Source organism: Ovis aries, chromosome 3, assembly GCF_016772045.2.
Source record: "Ovis aries strain OAR_USU_Benz2616 breed Rambouillet chromosome 3, ARS-UI_Ramb_v3.0, whole genome shotgun sequence".
Lineage (NCBI taxonomy): Eukaryota > Metazoa > Chordata > Mammalia > Artiodactyla > Bovidae > Ovis > Ovis aries.
Window position 1 is genome coordinate 204,929,201 of NC_056056.1, and position 21,887 is coordinate 204,951,087.

A 21,887-nucleotide genomic window follows, 5' to 3' on the forward strand; every position below is an offset into this window, starting at 1 on the left:
AGATTTATTAGCTGGAGAGCCAGTCAACCCCTGGTTCTCTTAAAATATACCTAAATTCAATTGCTTTATATTTTGAAACATTTTTTCCAGCACATGAATTTTTTGCAGTCTACTTTTCAGTTCATTCCAATACAAGTATACTCTATAATCTCTAAATATACACTCTACATATAAGCTTCAGGTTTTGAGGTTTTTTATTTCATTCCCCTTCAGTCTGTACTCTAATAATAAAGAGTACAGATCTTTAAAGATAAAGATAAAGATCTCCAGGAGATCTTTCCAACCTGGAGATCAAACACTAGTCTCCTGCATTGCAGGCAGATTCTTTACCGTCTGAAAAACCTTACCCTGTTAGTGGTAAAGAATCCACTTGGGAATGCAGGAGACACAAGAGATATGGGTTTGATCAGGAAGATCCCCGGGAGAAGGAAATGGCAACCACTCCAGTATTCTTGCCTGGAAAATTCCATGGACAGAGGAGCCTGGCAGGCTACAGTCTATGGAGTTACAAAGAGTTGGATGTAATTGAGCACACACACACATGCACACACACACACACACCCTCCTAGTAGTCTAAAGTAGCAGTTCCAATAGTGTAATGAATAACGATGGTAATGCAGTTTAAGTACATGGGTTTTAACTCGGTAGAAAAAGACAATTTTATCTGTTGTCACCATTCAATAATAATAAAAAGCACAATAGGAAATGTATTTCAATTGTGGATTTCAGTCATATTAAAAAAAACATTTTGGAGTGATGCATTTGTAAGATTTTCCATTAAGTTCTAGTCTGGAGAAATGATGACAAAAGGAAAACCTATTTTGAAATAAAAATAATTTGTTACCAAATTTTGAAACAGAATGAGTGTAATAAAAAAGCAACTCTATGTAGGCTGTAAAAGATGAATGCTACTTATGTTCTGATTATATGTTCTTTTGGGCTTTGTAATAGTCCCTTCTTATTTTTGTCTTGCTCTCTTCAACTGCTCTGTGTGTGTGTGTGTTAGTTGCTCCATCCTGTCTGACTCTTTGCAACCCAATGAACTGTAGCTTGCCAGGCTCCTCTGTCCATGGGATTTCCCAGGCAACAATATTGGAGTGGGTTGCCATTTCCTACTTAACTGCAATAGACTTCGTCTAAAACAACCATCTGGTAAGCTCAATACTCAACACCATGTAATTGTAATATTAGAACCTGAAAACATTTGCTTAGGCCTTAGCTTCTCACATTTTCAAGTCCACTGAATATTTCCACTTCTTCCTGATCACTAGTTTCTCCACTTAATAAAAAAAATCAATTCTCTCACCCACTTCTTGATCATTTTTCTTTATAATATCGTACCTCTCTACAGAAATTTCTTTCTGCATGATATAATGTGCCCATTATTTCTAAATGGCACTAATTCTTTAATCTTCCATATTTAACACAGTTCTCTTAATCTTTACTATGATTATACTTCACCTTATAAATTGGTTTCTCCAAATTTAAAAATTAATTTACCTAGGTTACTGAATATTTTACAGCACTGTGCTAAACACTTTGCAGATATTACCTTTATTTATTTATTTTTAAAATTTTCTTTTTACTTTATTTTACTTTACAATACTGTATTGGTTTTGCCATACATTGACATGAATCAGCCACGGGTGTATATGAGTTCCCAATCTTGAACCTCCCCTCCCACCTCCCACCTCATATCATCTCTCTGGATCATCCCTGTGCACCAGCCCAAGCATCCTGTATCCTGTATCGAACATAGACTGGCGATTCGTTTCTTACATGATAGTATACATGTTTCAATGCCATTCTCCCAAATCATCCCACCCTCTCCCTCTCCCACAGAGTCCAAAAGTAAGTTCTAAACATCTATGTCTCTTTTGCTGTCTCGAATACAGGGTTATCATTGCCATCTTTCTAAATTCCATGTATATGTGTTAATATACTGTATTGGTGTTTTTCTTTCTGGCTTACTTCACTCTGTATCTTAAGCTCCAGTTTCATCCACCTCATTAGAACTGATTCAAATGTATTCTTTTTAATGGCTGAGTAATACTCCATTGTGTATATGTACCACAGCTTTCTTATCCATTCATCTGCTGATGGATATCTGGGCTGTTTCCATGTCCTGGCTATTATAAACAGTGCTGCGATGAACACTGGGGTACACGTGTCTCTTTCAATTCTGGTTTCCTCGGTGTGTATGCCCAGCAGTGGGACTGCTGGATATTACTTCATTTAATCCTAAAAAATTTGAAATTTATGAAAAATAAATATCAAGGTGTTTTTACGAGGTGATAATACAACCTAACAGTTACTGTTAACTTTTTGTTGGCTTTTCTTTTGTCTTAATTTCAAGAACATACTCATGTAGATAAACACAAACACATCCACAACTGATAAACATTGAATAGTCTGTTATTTCATATAAGCCTCAGCCTTTAGTTAGCCCCAAAAGAAACAAACTCAAAGAACTCGAAATTTCAAAATACGGAAAAGAGGATGATGTTAAAAAAATGTTAGCATTGGAAACCTAGTATTTGCCATCTGCAAAGTATACTTCTTAAAAAATAATCTTAGTGATATCACATTTTTCAAAATATTATGTATGCTATATTTCTCCTATTATAAAATTAAAAATTGATATGTATTTTCTGACTTTATACACAGAGCACATTGGAAGTTTATTTTGCTTTCCGTCTTGGTATTTTAATAATATGAGCTAACAGGTCACAATTATTAGTATTCAGAAGTATTTTTACCATGTAAGCAGAGTTCAAGCAAAATTTTAACAAGACAATAATTGCTCAAAAATATTTAAATATTAGTCAGAGCCCCTGTTTGAGTTTCCTGAGCCATACAGCAAATTCCCATTGGCTATCTATTTTACATATGGTAATGTAAGTTTCCATGTTACTCTTCCCATACATCTCACCCTCTCCTCCCCTCTCCCCATGTCCATAAGTCTATTCTCTGTGTCTATTTCTCCATTGTGTGTCATCACTCAGTCGTGTCCGACTCTTTGTGACCCCATGGACTGTAGCCTACGAGGCTCCTTCTTCCATGGGATTTTCCAGGCAAGAGTACTGGAGTGGGGTGCCATTTCCTTCTCCAGGGGATCTTCCCGACCCAGGGATCGAACCCAGGTCTCCTGCATTGCAAACAGATGCTTTACCCTCTAAGCCACCAGGGAAGCCCTATTTCTCAATTGCTGCCCTGTGAATAATTCTTCAGGGAGATGTGGGGGAGGGTCAAAAGAGAGGGGATATATATACATACCTATGGCTGATTCATATTGAAATTTGACAGAAAACAACAAAATTCTGTAAAGTAATTATTGTTCAATAAAAAATAAGTAAATAAATTAAAAAGCTAAAAAATTTAAATATTAGCAAAAGAGATACATTTTTTGGGATTTCATCACTTCTTCCATTAATGTGCTTTTCAAATTTTTTATTTTTCTCAAAAAATTTTATTCTGTATTGGAGTAAGCTAGCAGTATTGTGATAGTTTCAGGTGATGGCAAAGGGACCCAGCCACAAACATACATGTATCCATTCTCCCCCAAACTCCGCTCCCATCCAGCCTGCCACATTAGTTCCCTGTGCTACATGGTAGTCCTTGTTAGTTATCCACTTTAAATACAGCAGTGTGTACATGTCCATCTGAAACTCCCTAGCTATCCTTTCCCCACATCCTTCCTCCCTCTCCTGAAAACATAGTTCTCTAAGTCTGAGAATCTGTTTCTGCTTTGTAAATAAGTTCATTGGTATCATTTCTTTTTAGCTTCGGCATATAAGGAGTGTCACGTGATATTTCTCCTTCTCTGTCTGACTTACTTTACTCAGCATAACGACTGATCTTTAAGTTCATCCATGTTGCTGCAGGGCAAGAAGGCCCGACGTGCTACAGTCCATGAGGTCGTAAGGAGTCAGACAGGACTGACTGATAGAACAACAGCACCATGATGCTGCAAATGGCGTTATTTAAATTTAGGATACAACACAACATTCAGTCATAATGTTTTCTTTGTTTTGTAACACTTCCAGTCTTTTCTTGTGGCCAGGTTTCATGTCAAATGCCCCTTAAGTTTGTTCTTCTGATGTTTTTCTCTTGTTTAGACTGGAGAGGTGGGATTTTCAGAAAAACTACCACGAAGGTGAACTAACCTAACCATGAGGTCTTATCAGGGATACATTTATCCACAAGGTATCAATGGTGATCTTAACCTTATCCCTTGGTTAATTTGTGTTTGTCAGGTTTTCCCACCGTGGAGTTATCATTTTCTTCTTTCCAAGCTCTGTTCTATGGAAGTAAGCAAGTCATCAAAGCTAGTCCACCCTCAGTCAGAGTTAAACTTCACCTCCTGGGCAGAAGAATGTCTGAAATTTTTCTGTAAAGATTTGTCTTTTCCCTCCCATTTAATTATTCAACCACTTATTTTTAATAGCATGGGCTCACTGATATTAATTTTATTCTTGGGTTTATAATGCAATACTACTTTATTACTGTTGTTGCATAAATTGTTCCACTTTTGCCTATTGGGAGATCTTTTAGGTAGCTCCTCTGTGCCTTTGACCTACCCTAATCTTTTTATTTTTGAGCACTTTCTTTCTGTCATAGTAAGACACTCTCAGCTTATATATTTTCTCTGTGCAAACTTTAGAATCAGTCATTTCTCCAAAGAGCTCTATTTCCTTTTACTGATGAATAACATTTAAAAACCAAGATCTGGGTACTGGGTATGTTTGCTGCTTTTGGGGTTTCACAGCTTCTAACTTTTCAAGTGGAAGGAGCTAGGCATTGTATTAACCCACGTATACACACATACATGTATTTGTTTGTATATTTCTTCATCTGTATATACACTGGGTGAAACATGAGTTCAAACAGATGTTTCTGACTGTAATCTAGTGGCACAATATTTAGTCTAACCTTCCTTTTCTGCTTGATCGGTAACTTGCTTTTCAGTTCAGTTCAGTTCAGTCGCTCAGTCATGTCTGGCTCTTTGCGACCCCATGAATCACAGCATGCCAGGCCTCCCTGTCCATCACCATCTCCCGGAGTTCACTCAAACTTATGTGTATCGAGTTGGTGATGCCATCCAGCCATCTCATCCTCTGTCGTTCCCTTCTCCTCTTGCCCCCAACCTCTCCCAGCATCAGGGTCTTTTCCAATGAGCCAACTCTTCGCATGAGGTGGCCAAAGTACTGGAGTTTCAGCTTCAGCATCAGTCCTTCTGATGAAAACCGAGGATGGAGCTCCTTTAAGGATGGACTGGTTGGATCTCCTTGCAGTCCAGGGGACTCTCAAGAGTCTTCTCCAGCACCACAGTTCAAAAGCATCAGTTCTTCAGTGCTCAGGTTTCTTCACAGTCCAACTCTCACATCCATACATGACCACTGGAAAAACCATAGCCTTGACTAGACAGACCTTTGTTGGCAAAGTAATGTCTCTGCTTTTGAATATGCTATCTAGGTTGGTCATAACTTTTCTTCCAAGGAGTAACCGTCTTTTAATTTCCTGGCTACAGTCACCATATGCAGTGATTTTGGAGCCCCCCAAAATAAAGTCTGACACTGTTTCCACTGTTTCCCCATCTATTTCCCATGAAGTGATGGGACCAGATGCCATGATCTTAGTTTTCTGAATTTGTACATAAATCCCCTCTTGTTTGGATTTCTTTCCCATTCAGGTCAGCACAGAACACTGAGTAGAGTTCTCTGTGCTATACAGTTAATTCTCATTTGTTATCTATTTTATACATAGTATCAATAGTTTAAATATGTAAATCCCAATCTCCCAATTCCTCCCACTCCCCTTCCCTCCTTGATAATTATACATTTAATCTCTACATCTGTCTCTCTACTTTTGCTTTGCAAATAAGGTTGTCTATACCTGAATCATGCTTTTCAATCTCTACTTTCCCACTTTGAAAATTGCTCTGCTGTACATGGGCTCCTGTAATTATTCAATTGCAGTTAAATTATCTTCTTATCAGCAGGGTTGAGAGTCTGGAAATTGTGATATCTCTTTTGCTCCTTAACCATCACTATGAAATTTTGCTTTCCTTTTCCAAGGGTATGTTTTTTATTAATTGACCTATAATCTGACCCATCTTTGTTTTTTATCTTATGCTGCTGCTGCTGCTGCATCGCTTCAGTCATGTCCGACTCTGTGCGACCCCATAGATGGCAGCCTGCCATGCTCCCTCGTCCCTGGGGTTCTCCAGGCAAGAACACTGGAGTGGGTTGCCATTTCCTTCTCCAATGCATGAAAGTGAAAAGTGAAAGTGAAGTCGCTCAGTCGTGTCTGACTCTTCGTGACCCCATGGACAGCAGCCCACCAGGCTGCTTTTCCAGGCAAGAGTACTGGAGTGCGGTGCCATTGCCTTCTCCATTTATCTTCTGGGCCCCTGCCAATATTTGCATGACAATTGATTAGTTTATAGAGCAGAATCCATTTTTCACGGTACAATCAAGTGATAGATGACAATCTAAGACACACTGGTTGCTCATCAGAGGGTGTTAATAGATAACCATCTTAACTATATGAATATCTAAGAGAGCAATTTTGAAGCTATCTCCCCATTGTCTTTTTTGCAAAGTGGTGAACATTGTAGGATTGTGTGGTACAGTTTTCAAATAAACTAAAACTTCCTCAGCAATTTCTTTAAAACGTTAGAATAATAGCAGCAACAAAAAATTAGAAAATAAAAAATTGTACTGTATGTGTGTGTGTGTGTTAGTCACTCAGTCGCATCCAACTCTTGTGACCCCTTTGACTGTAGTCCACTAGGCCCCTCTGTCCTTGGGATTCTCCAGGCAAGAATATTGGAGTAGGTTGCCATTCCCTTCTCCATTGCTCTGTATATTCAGGAGGAAAAGTACCATTACTCTGATAGATATTTATTGGTAATCCTTTTCATGATTTCAGATAAACTATCCTCGTATACTGATGCCTTTGAAACAAAACACTATGTGTATATACAGGAGAATTTCATTGTTTTCTAGGTTATTTCCTGGACTAACTGGAAAATTATACCTCATTTTTTCTTAATAATGGCATTAAATTAAACCTAAAGAACAACTGTCCTTTGGTTGCAATCAGTATGTAAAGCACTTTTAATAATGTGTGATGTGAAATATATGACTTTGCTTTTTCTTCTTTCCCATGTGCCTTTTTTTCTTGAAAGCAACTTTTCTCTTTAGGAATTAGCCCTCAGTTCAATATCACATGCAGATTCTTTACCATCTGAGCCACCAGGGAAGCTGAAGATTACTGAAGTGTGTAGCCTATCTCTTCTCCAAGGGATCTTATACAGTTATAAATATTTGTTATACAATATTTCATTACATATATATAATATATATCACTTGTACTGTTTTCCATATCTTGGCCATTAATGTTAATAAACAATGCTACAATGAACATAATAGTAAAGATATCTGTTCATATTCCTATCTTCATTTCCTTTGGTTATATATCCAGAAGTAGAATTTCTGGATCATATGGCAGTTCTATTTTTGATATTTTGAGAAATCTCCATACTGTTTTCCATAGTGCCACATCCATTTTTATTCCCACCAATAGTGCAAAGGGTTTTCCTTTTCTCCTTTCCTCACTAATACCTCTTTTCTCTTTTCTTTTCAATGTTAGCCATTCCAACAGTGGTGAGATATTATCTCATTGTGGTTTTGATTTAAATTTCCCTGATTATTAGTGATGCTGAGTACCTTTCCATGTTGGTCATCTGCGTGTCTTTGGAAAAATCTCTGTTCAGTTTTTCAGACCATTTAAAAAAATCAGATTTTCTTTTTGCATTGAGTTGTATGAGTCCCTGATGTATTTTGGGTGTTGTGTATGTGACTGTTCAGTCACTCAGTTGTATCTGACTCTCTGTGACTCCACGGACTGTAGCCTACCAGGTTTCTCTGTCCATGAGATTTTCCAGGCAGGAATACTGGAGTGGGTTGCCACTTCCTAATCCAGGGGATTCTTCCTGACCCAAGGATCAAACCGAAGTGTCTTGTGTCTCCTGCATCAGCAGGCAGATTTTTATCACTGTGCCACCTGGGAAATCTATTTTGGATATTAACTTTTATCAGATATATGGTTTGCAAGTGTTTTCTACTATTTGAGGTTTTCCTTTCATTTTGTTGGTATTTTCATTTGCCCTGATATGCAGAAACTTTTTTAGTTAGATATAGTCTTTTTAATTCAGTAAATTTTCCTTTATTACCATATGCCTGTGTAATAAAGAAGATTTCAATAAGGTGATTATATTGGATGTATAGTATTTCATTATATTAATAAGGAATTAACCAATCCCTAGTTTATGGACATATATTTTTTAATATTCCTGGTTCTCAAATATAATACTGTCATGAGTGCTCTTTAAGAAAATTTGTTCACAGCATGAAATTTTTAATGCCAAATCACTCTTTGCTTTTATTTCCCTATATCTATTAGAATTTCTTTTAAAATATGATAAATATGCAATATAATATGAGGCCTAATAAATAAATATGGGCTCTCTTTTTCTCTTATTCACAGTCCATTTGCCTGTGATCACCAGTGTCAATAATTTTCTATATTCACATGAATTAAACATATTTGCATATATTGTTTCTTCTTGTTTTTTATTCTTCTTTTTATGTTGTTCCCCTCATTTCCCTTCCTTTTTCCCTTTTTTATATGCTATTATAAATGCCCACTACTTTGCTACTTGGTTTTAGCCCCTAAACATAACAAAACATATTAGAACCTTCCTTCTAACTATTCTTTAAAGTGTTCTCTTTTTGAAACACCTGGATATATAACCACCCAAGTGGAGAGGTGGTTAATCATATCACAGGGCTATAGTACAGTAAAATTTATTTCATGCTAATATAATAGAACTACCCAAGAATAGGATACTGTGTATGCCCATATAATATTATCATATTGGCTTATAAGTGATATTCACACATTAACGATGAATACTTTTGCTTTTTTCTGACTTACCTGAATCCTGACCCAAAGCAACACAATCAGATTTTTAAATATAGAGTTAGAAAGTAAACAAAATAAAATTGAATTACAATTTAGGCAGAAAGTCAATGTAGAATATTTTTTGTGAAGTCTCTGCTTTCTCCATCCCTGGTTTTACTGAGATCTTTGAAAAGTAAGGTTATAATAATCTTTTTAGTCAACCAATCTTGAGTTTCATATATTAAAAGATAAAATGTGATCTATTTTAGGATTACTTGTAAAACCATTTGATCTGAACTGGATATAGGAGGATGGGAAACATGACCACTGCCTGTATCTGAGGTGTCGTGTGTGGTTTCAACCAGACTTGAACATAGTTTCTATGAGGTTATAAACCCAATGAGAAAAATCTTATGTCTATTTTTGTTTGTGTACAGTATCTATTTATTCCCACTGAAAATATTGAATGTTTTTTTCAGTTGAGCAGTGAAGAGTAAAAGGTTTATTTCAGTGGCTAACCCAACCATATTTATATGAATAGAAATTGTTTTCCCTTTGAAACAAAGTTGGGTGGTGGGGGTAGTATCAAAAAACTTTAAGCCAATCTGTCACTATTTGGACATACAGATTTTATTTTGTGATTTCCATCTTCAAGTGCCATTCTATGTAGGCAGTCATTTAAATTTACCTTTGATGAACAGATGTCATTTCCAGTGTTATTCCTTTTTCTAATTAGTTTCTTTATATTTGTATCTTCCTTTACTTCATACTCAAGTTTCATGAAACATTTCACTCTAGAATACTCAGTTTTATTATTTATGATAGTGGCTTTTCCTAATTAATTTCTGGAGTGATGGACTATTAGCTAAGTAAACCAGATGATACTTAATGGCTTGTGGTATATAGTTTAGTTAAGTAGGGGTGACTTTATTTCTGTATACCTATTAGAAAATATCCAGTTATAGATTCACATTTCCTCTGTGGGTTTTTTTTTTTTTTTTGCCAAATTTAGTTAGTTTCATACAGTTGTATGAAATGTAAGTAGCTGCCCCACCTGAGGCTATGTGTGGTCTTCTCATCAACTCTAGGAAGAAAGTGGAAGAGATAACTCTTCATTCACCTGCCAACATCTTTGTAAGCTCTTCTTCACACTTGGGATAAATAAATAATCCAAAAGGCTCTAGAATGTCAGATGCTTCAGACTGTGAACAACCTCCAGGTATGTTTTCTTTTTAAATCTAAATGACCTATGCCATTTTAATGAAAATACAATTTTGGTTGTTTTTATTTGATATAATGCTAGTTGTGATTATTCTAGGAGCATTATATTTGTAACATTTCCCAGATTGCCTGAAAGAGTGCTTTTAAATATATTTTTAAAAATAATTATCTTATTTCTTGACTCTGTCCAAAGTGTAATCAACCAGCTTAAATACTTTCCTAAAAGTATTGGGAAGCTGGATGGGCTGTTGAGTGGAAATGTGATTTGAGTATCTTTGATTTTATTTCTATAATGTTTGTATTTCTAGGGATCTTTGGACATAGTAATGGTTCTCAAATTCTAATCTCATTTGTTTTACAAAGTTGTAAAGTTATGATATATTTTCTGTGTTAAAAGAAAATACAGAGCAGACAGAGACCATCCCTATTGTGGACTTGGAACCATCTCTCGCCCTTCCTCCTCCTCCTGAGGATGAATGGGGCCCAATTCCTGAGCACACCAATGTGGACGGTAAAGTAGATACACTAGAGTTCATTCATTTATGGCCTCTCTTTGTTATCCTTAGGTACACCTTCCATTTTATGTTTCTCTAATTGTTACTATTTGGAAATTTTAAAATTTAGAAAAAATATAGAGACAAGAATGTTTAGAACATACATAGGAGTAAAACAAAAGCGTATTTTCTGACAGAGTTGTGAAGTTTTCATATACGAAGAAGCATAGTTAAAGACGGAAGAAGCCATGGTCCAAATTTAGAATTGTTTTCTTACATGAAACAGAGAACTTGATCAAGGTTTAAAACTCAGAAAATTTGTAAAAAAGACAAAGAAAGATAAAACCCTATTGCATGATGCCTCTTTTTGATTATAATTAACCAACATCATTTAATTGAGGAGAGTTTCTCAACCTCAGCTCTAAGGACATTTTGGGCTAGACGACTCTTGGTTATGGGGCATTGGTTAGTGATTGTAGGATGTTTAGCATCTTTTTGACATCTATGCACTAGATATCAGTACTACCTGACCCTCAGTCATCACATCAAGAATGTCTCCAAATATTTAATATTGTCCTCTGGGGGTTAAACTTTCCTCTGGTTGATAACCACCAGGTTATATTATACAGAAAGTTAAATAAATGATTTGGATATTAGTTATAAAAATAACTATTCTTTTTTTATGGGAGCTTTTCATTTTGTTTCAAAAGTACAATTCTTTGTTTTTGAAGTACAAAAAAAAAAAAAAGAAATACTTTTTTTTAACACTAGAGTTTATACATTTGTTTTGGAGGGAAATAAACTTACCAACAAAAGACTGTTAACAATGATCTCTGAAAGTTTAATTTCTAGAATGTGAGGAAGAAGCATATACTTTTGTGAAATTGAATAAATTATAGGTATTGTTTCATCTAAAGCCAAATATTGTCCCTTTAAAACAGTCATTAAGATTTACTGTAATTCTTTATGAATGGGGCTTCCCAGGTGGTACTAGTGGTAAAGAACCTGCTTGCCAATGCAGGAGATGTAAGAGATTCAGGTACCCTGGGTCAGGAAGATTCCTTGGAGGAGGGATGATAACCCACTCCAGTATTCTTCCCTGGAGAATCTCATGGACAGAGGAGCTTGATGGGCTACAGTCCATAGGGTCGCAAAGAGTCCGACATGACTGAAGTGACTCAGCATGCACACATCAAGGGAATCTACTACAGGTCATCAAGTTTAAAAAAAAAGAGTTCTATCTTAATAATAGCACCGATTTAATATCAATAAGCATTTCTCTATCTGATTGTATTAATGAGGGTAATGTAGTCTGAATTGAAAGTTTGTACCTAATATTTAAGGATAATTTTAATAATACCTGTATGTAAATTTTTTACCTGCACTGTAAGTCCCCAAAGATATGCTCAGGTTTAATGATTCACTAGGAGAACTCACAGAACCCTATAGAGTTGCACTTGTAGCTGAGATTTATGACAATGGAAGGATAACAAACATAATCAGCAAAGGGGAAAGGTGCATGCAGTGAAGTGTGGGGAAGACCAGGCTCAACCTTCCTAGACTCCTCTCCCAGTAGAGTCACACAGGTCACAGGAATTCCCCCAGCAATACATCATGACAATGTGTCAAATGTTGACAACCAGGGAAACTCACTAGAGAATCAATGTTCAGAGTATTTATTAGGGGGTTAATCCCATAGGTAGCATCTGGTTGGCATGTAACAAAATTCCAGACTTCCCAAAGAGAAGCAAAGCTATATTGTTTGTACAAACAGAGAAGACAAGGTGAGCCATTCCTAACAATTAGTGGGTGTGGAAACTCTACTGAAATCTAGGTTTCCAGATCCCAGCCATGGCCAACCTTGTAAGCGGGCCTTTCAGGATAGAAATCAGGTCTGCTACATTAATTATTTTCTGTAATTCCTCTAAAACATTTTTTTCCTCTCTTATCAGCCTAATACTTTATAGTAATTCACACACTGGGTATTATTTTTCATAAAATATACAGCACTTAAACAATAACATTAAAATAATGATATTAATCTTTCAAATAACAGGAGCTTACTTTATCTCTGATTTTTCGCTCACTCTGTTTCTTAGCTTCTCGTTTTTCCTTCTCTCTCTATGGAATAATTCCTGTGATCCTGGGAATCTTCAGCCTGCTGCTTTTGATGCTGTGTGGATTCTTTGGTTACCACTGTAAGTCCAATTAATTGGAGAAAAAGAAATAATAGACTGTTTGTCAGATTATCATGTTTCTTTAAATCATTTCCAGATAATAGTTTTTGGTAAATGTTTTATTGCCATACTGAATGGAGAACAGGAAAAAAATGATATAAAAATATTACACTTTTTATTTTATGAATGAATTTAACCTTGTGAGCTCTCAATAATCATTTTTTCCCAAGGAGATTATATTATTGAAATTACTGCAGAAGATATTAATAGTAGTGATTTATTCTGTATTATTTTGAAGATTACAACCTACTAAGATATCAAGCTGAGTGAATGTGTAACATCTTTACTCTGAAAATAAAAAGTAACTTCTTTTACTATTTCTTCATACTGCCCATTTAGCCAGCATCATTAATTAGATCAACAGAATATTCTAATTAGTATTAAAATTGTTCACAACTATTTAAGTATAGTGTTTTCACATTGATAACATTAGTTTGAAATTCAGAATTTTAAGATTTGATTAGAAAGTGAAATTCTACACATTACATCAAGTCATGATGCCACAAGATTTATTTGAGACTTGGCTTTTGTAGTTGTCATCTGTTTTAATCATCTGAAGCATTGTTCTGTTACTATAAGCATATGTTCAATCTTACAAGGAATTAGGATGATATTCTAGATTTAGGTGTAGACTTTAAAAGTAACAGTGGATAAATGAAAACATATTTGGTTAAATATCTTATTATAGTTGTTAAAACATTTGTTGGGAACTTTATTAAGGAAATGTTATAAAAAATAAGCTTCACAGTCTCTGTACCTTTCATAACTGAGCATGTGTTTTATACTTATCTGGAATTCTTGTTCTAGATTTTCAAAGTGTTCAGGAATCGGAGAGCAAGATGAAGAGCCTTAACCAATGGATTGAGTCTTTTGAAAACAAAGAGGAAATATTTCTTCAGGTTCAAAAAGTTCTTGACCAAAATAAAGGTAATTTTAGAACTAGAACAAATTATCTTTACAGAATGCTAGACTTGTTTTTCTTGTTGCAGCCGTAAAATGATTGGATAAAAAGGGCTTCCCTGGTGTCTCAGAGGTTAAAGCATCTGCCTGCAATGCGGGAGACCTGAGTTTGATCCCTGGGTCGGGAAGATCCCTTGGAGAAGGAAATGACAACCCACTCCAGTATTCTTGCCTGGACAGAGGAGCCTGGTGGGCTACAGTACACAGGGTCGCAAAAAGTCGGACACGACTAAGCGACTTCACTTCTTCACTTCATATAATAAAAAAGGAGTTTATACAGCAGCGTGGTGGTTTTGATGGCTTTTTTTTTTAAATTCTTCATTGATCTTCTGAAACTGCAGGAGTCCCATATTTACCAAATATATCCTCTTGTATTAGTTGACTAACTTATTTACTCAGTTAAGCATTCACATTTATTCAATGCACATCAGGTGCCAGCCAGTTGGCTGGTGATCAGTGATAAATACAATATGAACCCTGCCCTTGGGAAGCTTAGAGAAAATATATAAACCAAACATAAACAAAAGTTTCAAAGTGTGCAGTAGAGGTATGTACAAAATGTTCAGGGAGCATGAAAATGGAAGAATACAAATATCTGGAAATCAATGGTATTTTCATAGTTTGTAAATGCCTCCTAAGGAGGGGGTGTTTATAATAATTATCATAAGGCTCCTTTTATGCTAATTAAATTTTAATATAAAAATAGTGTAGATAAGTATTTTACAAAGGCCTTGCACTAAAATGTTAGTTTTTTCCTTTGAGATATTGAACCTATATTGAATAATTAAATGAACAACCTGAGAGTCCATTAGTATGCATCATGCTAAAAGCCCGGTTTCTTTTTTTATTGGAATGTGATTAATGCGTAGCTTTGTGTAATTTTTAAAAAAATTTTTCATCAATATACTTTTATTTTTAATTTTATTTATTTATTTATTTTTAAATTTTATTTATTTATTTTTTTACTTTACAAGATGTATGGCAAAACTTTGTGTAATTTGGGCTGTACAACATGTGGTTTTGAAACATTTGTATATCGCAATATGGTTACTATAATAGCATTAGCTTATGCCTTTATTATGACACAAGTTGTCAATTCATTTTTTGTGTTGACAATAATTGAGATCTATTTCTTTAGCAATTTTGAGCTTATAATACAGTACTGCTGACTATAATCATTAAATTGTGCATTTTAAAAGGCTAATTTCTAAGCACCTAATTACTTCAGGCAGAGATGAAGCTAATTAAGTAGGGAAGGGAACTGAACTAAAACTATTTGCACACTGTGCCTCTGGACCATTGTTATTATTATGACTTGAAACAGTACAAAATCAGATGAAATGTGTGGTCATTTCTAATGTTAAGTCTTATCTTATACAGAAATCCTAGAGAAGCTCCAAAACCAGAATGAGAATATGAGTGAGGCTCTACAAGAACTAAATGCAAAAGGAGGTAATTTGGAAGTGAGACAATTCTGAGTTGAAAATAATTTTTAATAACGACCTCATTCTTTTAAGCAGGGGAGTGTGAGGACATAAGGCCTTGTTTGGGAGGGTCTGTGGGCTCTGATTTATATTTTCTTTCCTAGGAGACGGGTGTGGATCTCCTCTGAGTCACTGGGTGCAGCACAGAGACCACTGCTACCACCAGACTGTGAAAACGGTTTCTTGGTCGGAGTGTTCAGAGCTTTGTGTCTCCTTGAATGCTACATTTTTAAAGACAGAAAGGAGTAGATTGATGGTGAGGTTGCATTTCATTCTTTACTTCTGGGATATAAATGTGTAGTAACCACCAGTGGAAGGAAGGGCTCACCGGCAGCTCGGAAATCAGGGTAAGGGGCACTCTCCTGCTGCATTTCCACTCTTCTTTCCCTTGAGTGCCCCATCTTTCTTTCCTGACATACACACATGCATTCATTGCGGAAACGGCATTTTCTGTTCCCTCTTCCCTGGTGTCTCAGAGGGTAAAGAATCTGCCTGCAGTGCAAGAGACTTAGGTTCTATCCCTGGGTTGAGAGGATCCCCTAGAGAAGGGAATGGCAACCCACTCCAGTATTCTTGTCTGGAGAATTCCATGGACAGAGGAACCTGGTAGGTTATAGTCCTTGAGGTCGCAAAGAGTCTGACATGACTGAGCAACTAATACTTTCACTTCACTGCATGTAATATTCTTCTCTCTGGTACAACCATGGTGAACTACTTCATTTCCTTCAACTGTTTATACACTTGTCACCTTCTTAATGAGACCTGCCCTGACACCCCTACTTAAAACTGCAACCTGTGTATCAGTGCCCACCCCACCCCTCGACCACTCCACTTTACTTGTGGGCATTCTTACCCTGTTCTAATTTTTATAGCACTTGTCACCTTCTTATATATCATATCATTTATATGTATGTTGTTAACTTCTATCTGGCCTACAACCCCCCAAAGCAGGGATTTTTCTCATTTTTGTTCAATGGTATATCTCAAGCTCTAAGAACAGGCACAGAGTTGAATAAATGTTAAAAAAAAAAAGTGATTCATATATTGGTTTGGTGTCCTCTTCAATAGAAATTTTTCTGTTAGATCATCACTTAGTATTTGGATAAAAAATAATATTAACCCTCAGATATGCAGATGACACCACCCTCATGGCAGAAAGTGAAGAGGAACTAAAAGCCTCTTGATGAAAGTGAAGGTGGAGAGTGAAAAAGTTGGCTTAAAGGGTAACATTCAGAAAACGAAGATCATGGCATCTGGTCCCATCACTTCATGGGAAATAGATGGGGAAACAGTGGAAACAGTGTCAGACTTTATTTTTTCAGGCTCCAAAATCACTGCAGATGGTGATTACAGCCATGAAATTAAAAGACGTTTACTCCTTGGAAGGAAAGTTATGACCAACCTAGATAGCATATTGAAAAGCAGAGATATTACTTTGCCAACAAAGGTCCGTCTAGTCAAGGCTACGGCTTTTCCAGTAGTCATGTATGGATGTGAGAGTTGGACTGTGAAGAAAGCTGAGCACCGAAGAACTGATGCTTTTGAACTGTGATGTTGGAGAAGACTCTTGAGAGTCCCTTGGACTGCAAGGAGATCCAACCAGTCCATCCTAAAGGAGATCAGTCCTAGGTGTTCATTGGAAGGACTGATGCTGAAGCTGAAACTCCAATACTTTGACCACATCATGCGAAGAGTTGGCTCATTGGGAAAGACCCTGATGCTGGGAGGGATTGGGGGCGGGAGGAGAAGGGGACGACCGAGGATGAGATGGCCGGATAGCGTCACCGACTCAATGGACATGGGTTTGGGTGGACTCCGGGAGTTGGTGATGGACAGGGAGGCCTGGAGTGCTGCGATTCATGGGGTCACAAAGAGCTGGACACGACTGAGCAATTGAACTGAACTGAAAAGTATTGAAACACAAGCCAAAAATTATGAAGTAGCTATATCAAAAGGAGACAGGAGGTGAGAAAATAGAGCATGAGACTAAAAATTCTGGCTTTATAAAATAGGAAAGAGGAATGGCTAAATATATATATATACATATACATATACATATATATTATATATATATTTCGCATCACGACTTCTAAAACCAAGTGCATGTATTTGTGCAATAAATTTAAAAAAATTGTGTAAGTTTAAAAAAGTAGATGAATTAAAATACAGTTAACACTGTGCCCTTTCTTTTTACAACTTAAATATTTCTAAAATACACTGAGGAAATAAAAACCCTTTTCATTACTGGGACTAAGCTAAAAAACAAATGAAAAAAATGATTAACTTTCTTTTGTGTGTGTGTGTGTGTGTGTGTGTGTGTGTGTGTGTGTGTGTTTAATTCCTGGCTTGAGAAAATGCACAGACACTGAAGAACTCAAATATGCTTTCAGTGTTCATCAGTGGGCATATATATACTGCATTTTTAAAAATGATTCTTTAGATACAAGTTTTTTAGATTCTTTTTAGACACAGGACAGGGAAGCCTGGCATGCTGCAGTCCATGGGGTCACAAAGAGTTGGACACAACTGAGTGACTGAACTGAACTGAACTGAGACACAAGTTTTGTATTTTTATGTCTAGTGGACTTTTAGCGTTAATAGCTTTGTGCATTCTGTTTCCATGCAGTGTATTCTGAAGTTACTTGCAGTAAACCACACTTGGCTTGGCCTGTCTTATAAGGAAGAGGACAATGAATGGAAGTGGGAGGATGGTTCTCGTCCTTCTGGCCTGTAAGTTTCTGCTACATAATCCAATGCCTTACTCCTGTTCCAATGTCTGGCCTAAAGAGTTTTGAGGAAATAGAGATTATTAGGGACCAAATTTAGTCCTCTTTACTTCTCGCTTTTGTTATTTCATATTATATTGTCAGTAATTTTGTAAATCATTGTCATTTAGATATTTTATAATTAATAGTAAGTATATCCTTATTATTAGATGACCTGAATTATTACAATTTCAAATAAGAAATATAATTATAGGAAAGAATATCAAAAGTATGAATCTGAGTACCTCTCTGGTATTTTTATTGGGAACAAGTATAGATTGGTCATTTCTCATCCAAATAATATGGGCCTATTTTTTGGTTTTAAAGGCATATTTTTCAGTTGTTATTCAGAAACACTGCCTTAGACAACTATGTCAGGAAAAAATATTTCAAGCTCTTTCATCACCATGTGCCAATCTAAGAATAAGATTGATAATCTTGATAGCCAATTATTTTTACTTTGTTCCATTAGGTTATATTATTGTGATGTTTAGTAAGGTTGTTTTTCTTCTAACTTATAATATCAATACCTTTGACAGTTTTATCCTGTTTATCTTTTTATTTCTTTTAAGATTTCTGGTATATTGTTTGTAACTTCTCTTGCAGGCACAGCTTTCCTTTTTTCCTTTAATAATTTGTTCTTTAAGTTTATTTGCTTTTAATCACATGAACAGATGATTAATATTTAAATAAAATGAGATTGTTTATTCATTTGAAATTTATCTTAACACATAAAGGCGTGAAGGAGAAAGCTGAGGCATGTACATGTATGTTCAAATGTAGATGTAATTATATCTGTCTCTCTATGTGTATTTCAATTAGGCAATCAATTGTCAGAGTACTGCTTAAATTATTCATTTTTAATATAAATTTATTTATTTTAATTGGAGGTTGATTGCTTTACAATATTGTATTGGTTTTGCCATACATCAACATGAATCCACCACAGGTATACACATGTTCCCCATCCTGAGCCCCCCTCCCTCCTCCCTCGCCTTTATCACTTGTTTTAATATCATTTATCACATACTAAAATTTAATATTTAAATAATTTTAGTCATCATATATGTCCCTTAAATGTTTCACAGTTTTTATGAATATTTTTTGTGTAAACATATGTGAATATTTTCCTGAAATTGCTGTACTAATGCATCAAATTTTTAATCTATTTTAACTTTTATGGTTGATCATTTTAATTATTGGAATTTTGTGAGTTGAAAGGTTCACTCTGCTTCAAACCTTGTACAATGTTTGGAACATAGAACATTCAATAGATATGGTGAATTAATAAATGAAATAACATATGAACTATTTTGGCAATTTAATTTTCCAAACATAGCTCAGAATTTCTTTCTAGTTCCTTTGGTATTTTTAAAAGAATTGTACTATGCCTTTAACAATTCAGTAAATAAGCTTTGCCTGTTTTTTCAGATAGTACTAAACAAACAGTTTTGCTCTAGAGTGGATGAAAGCCATTTTATTGACATTGTCTAAAAAAAAAAAAAAATTCTGTATAACCTAGATCTTTAGTAAAGGATTAAATTCAACCAGAATGTTTGGTAGCATCTGCCCACTAGCATTTCTACCAGTGGTGATTTTATAAATTGAAGTGAGATGAATGTATCAGAGCAGAGGCAACTGTCCCAGAATAATACATATACAGTTGATCCTTGAACAATGTAGAGCATGGGTGGGGGTCAGGGGCACCAAGTCCTCCATGTAGAAGAAAATCTGCTTAGAAGTTTTAGCTGGTTCTTTAAAACTACATGTTAAACTAGCCATGGACCCTGTAATACTGTAGTATTTACTATTGAAAAAAATCTTCATATAGTAGAACTGAGTAGTTGAAATCCACGTTGTTCAAGGATCCGTACGCACATACATGCACGTGCTCTCTCTCACACACAAATACATATATATGTGTGTGTGTGAGAAGAAAATGGCAACCCACTCCAGTATTCTTGCCTGGAGAATCCTGTGGACAGAGGAGCCTGGTGGGCTGCCGTCTATGGGGTCACACAGAGTCGGACAAGACAGAAGCGACTTAGCAGCATGCATGCATAGCATATATATATATACATATATATATTCTAAATTTTGTTAATAATTCTGGCTAGCTTTTATATCTAACATATTTACAAGTAAAGAATTCCCATTCCAGCTGCAACTGTACATGCACCTGCTTTTTTAAAAAATTAATTATTTCAATTAGAGGCTAATTACTTTACAATATTGTTGTTGTGCTGATCTGCACTTAAACTTAATTCTGTATCCCAGATCATATGTCCTGTCTTCCCTGTTATTGCCATAATTTTCCCAGCTGGAGCAGTCTCTTCTTCTTTATACAGGTGTACCTTTTCCCACATATAAAATATTGGGTTGGCCAAAAGTTTGTTTGGATTTTTCCATAAACAGTTACAGAAAAAAAATGAACAAACATTTTGGACAATAATGTAAAATTGAAAGTCGCTCAGTCCTGTCTGACTCTTTGCGACCCCATGGACTGTCCATGGAATTCTCCAGGCCACAATACTGGAGTGGGTAGCGTTTCCCTTCTTCAGGGTATCTTCCAGGTCCAGGTATCGAACCCGGGTCTCCCGCATTGCAAGCGGATTCTTTACCAACTGAGCTATCAGGGAAGCCAATACTTACCAATAATTAACACATTTTGTGAAACTTACTTATCATATGCCTATCTCTTTGTATATATACCAACGTATGAGTTCTTTGAAAAGAGGAAGAGTGAGTGCCTTTACTCTCCTGAATTCCCTACAGTGCCAGGTATAATAAATTTCACACATCATGTTCTAAAGTAATGTTACTTTATTTGAACACAGTGAGTGGCGTCTACCAAAGCCAAGCATGGATTTCCAGGGGAAATGTGTGTATGCAGGTGTGCACACTGTCAACATAGATAACTGCACCGTGTCTTCCTCGTGCCTGTGTGAGAAGCCTGTCTGTGCTTAAAACTCAGAAGAAGAAGCTTCAAAGGAAACTGAAGAGGTTTGCACATCTCAGTAACATTCCATATTCACAATCTGCCTGTCTTTATTCTACTGTCACTTTACATTATTCATAACTCTTTTTTTTTCAGAAATTGATAAATGACTTCATGAAAGAAGAATCCAGAGTCTAGAGTTAAAGCAAAAATATCAGAGTGGCACAGAAAGCACAGACACTCAGAACCTTTTGATTTTTTAAGAATTATACAAATGAAATTAATAAACATATTTGTCATAAATACTTAGTCTTTAGGAGTCTTTTTATATTTAAAAATCTACTTATTTATTTTCAATTATGACCTATGAAAATAAGCCTGTAAAACAAATATAGTGGGGAATATAAGTGATAAATGGTTTACAACATCGCATACAAAAATTTAAAAAATACAAAGAAATATGAATAATAATAATAAAAGGCAGAAAAATTTAAATTAATTAAAACAAATTGCTAAAGTTATCTGTTTCTCAAAACTGCTCTCAAAAGTCTTCTTAGCAGATTTTCAATATATCAGTTTCATTTAGCATCTTAAATTTCTTGCTTCTCATCTTACTAGAAAAGTTAAACTTCCTGCCAAAGGCTATTTTTAAATAGAACTGGGGTCAGTTCTCCCCTAAACCCCACAGTTTCAAGTTGTTACGCCATTAATTCCTCCATCGCCTACATGCAACCACTTCCACTTAAAGAGCATTACTTTCAACCCATAAATATACCCATACATCTCCATCTATTTGTTATATTCATGTCTTCTAATCA

The 21,887-nt window shown here is 35.6% G+C and overlaps 1 protein-coding gene across 2 annotated transcripts; it reads left to right on the plus strand.

The window, feature by feature from the left end:
* The first annotated feature begins 10,009 nt into the window (after nucleotides 1-10,009).
* LOC101116641 (natural killer cells antigen CD94-like) lies at nucleotides 10,010-21,374 on the plus strand. Of its 2 annotated transcripts, XM_004006866.6 has the most exons (9): nucleotides 10,010-10,189; nucleotides 10,589-10,702; nucleotides 12,785-12,883; nucleotides 13,730-13,849; nucleotides 15,263-15,334; nucleotides 15,471-15,622; nucleotides 17,993-18,096; nucleotides 20,969-21,134; nucleotides 21,226-21,374. In XM_004006866.6, exons 1-8 carry the CDS (start codon nucleotides 10,156-10,158, stop codon nucleotides 21,096-21,098), a joined length of 825 nt encoding a protein of 274 aa, XP_004006915.2. In that variant the 5' UTR covers nucleotides 10,010-10,155; the 3' UTR covers nucleotides 21,099-21,134; nucleotides 21,226-21,374. The 2 variants fall into 2 exon arrangements, with proteins under 2 accessions (XP_004006915.2, XP_042103468.1); XM_042247534.2 differs by lacking the exon at nucleotides 15,263-15,334.
* The last annotated feature ends 513 nt before the right edge of the window (nucleotides 21,375-21,887 follow it).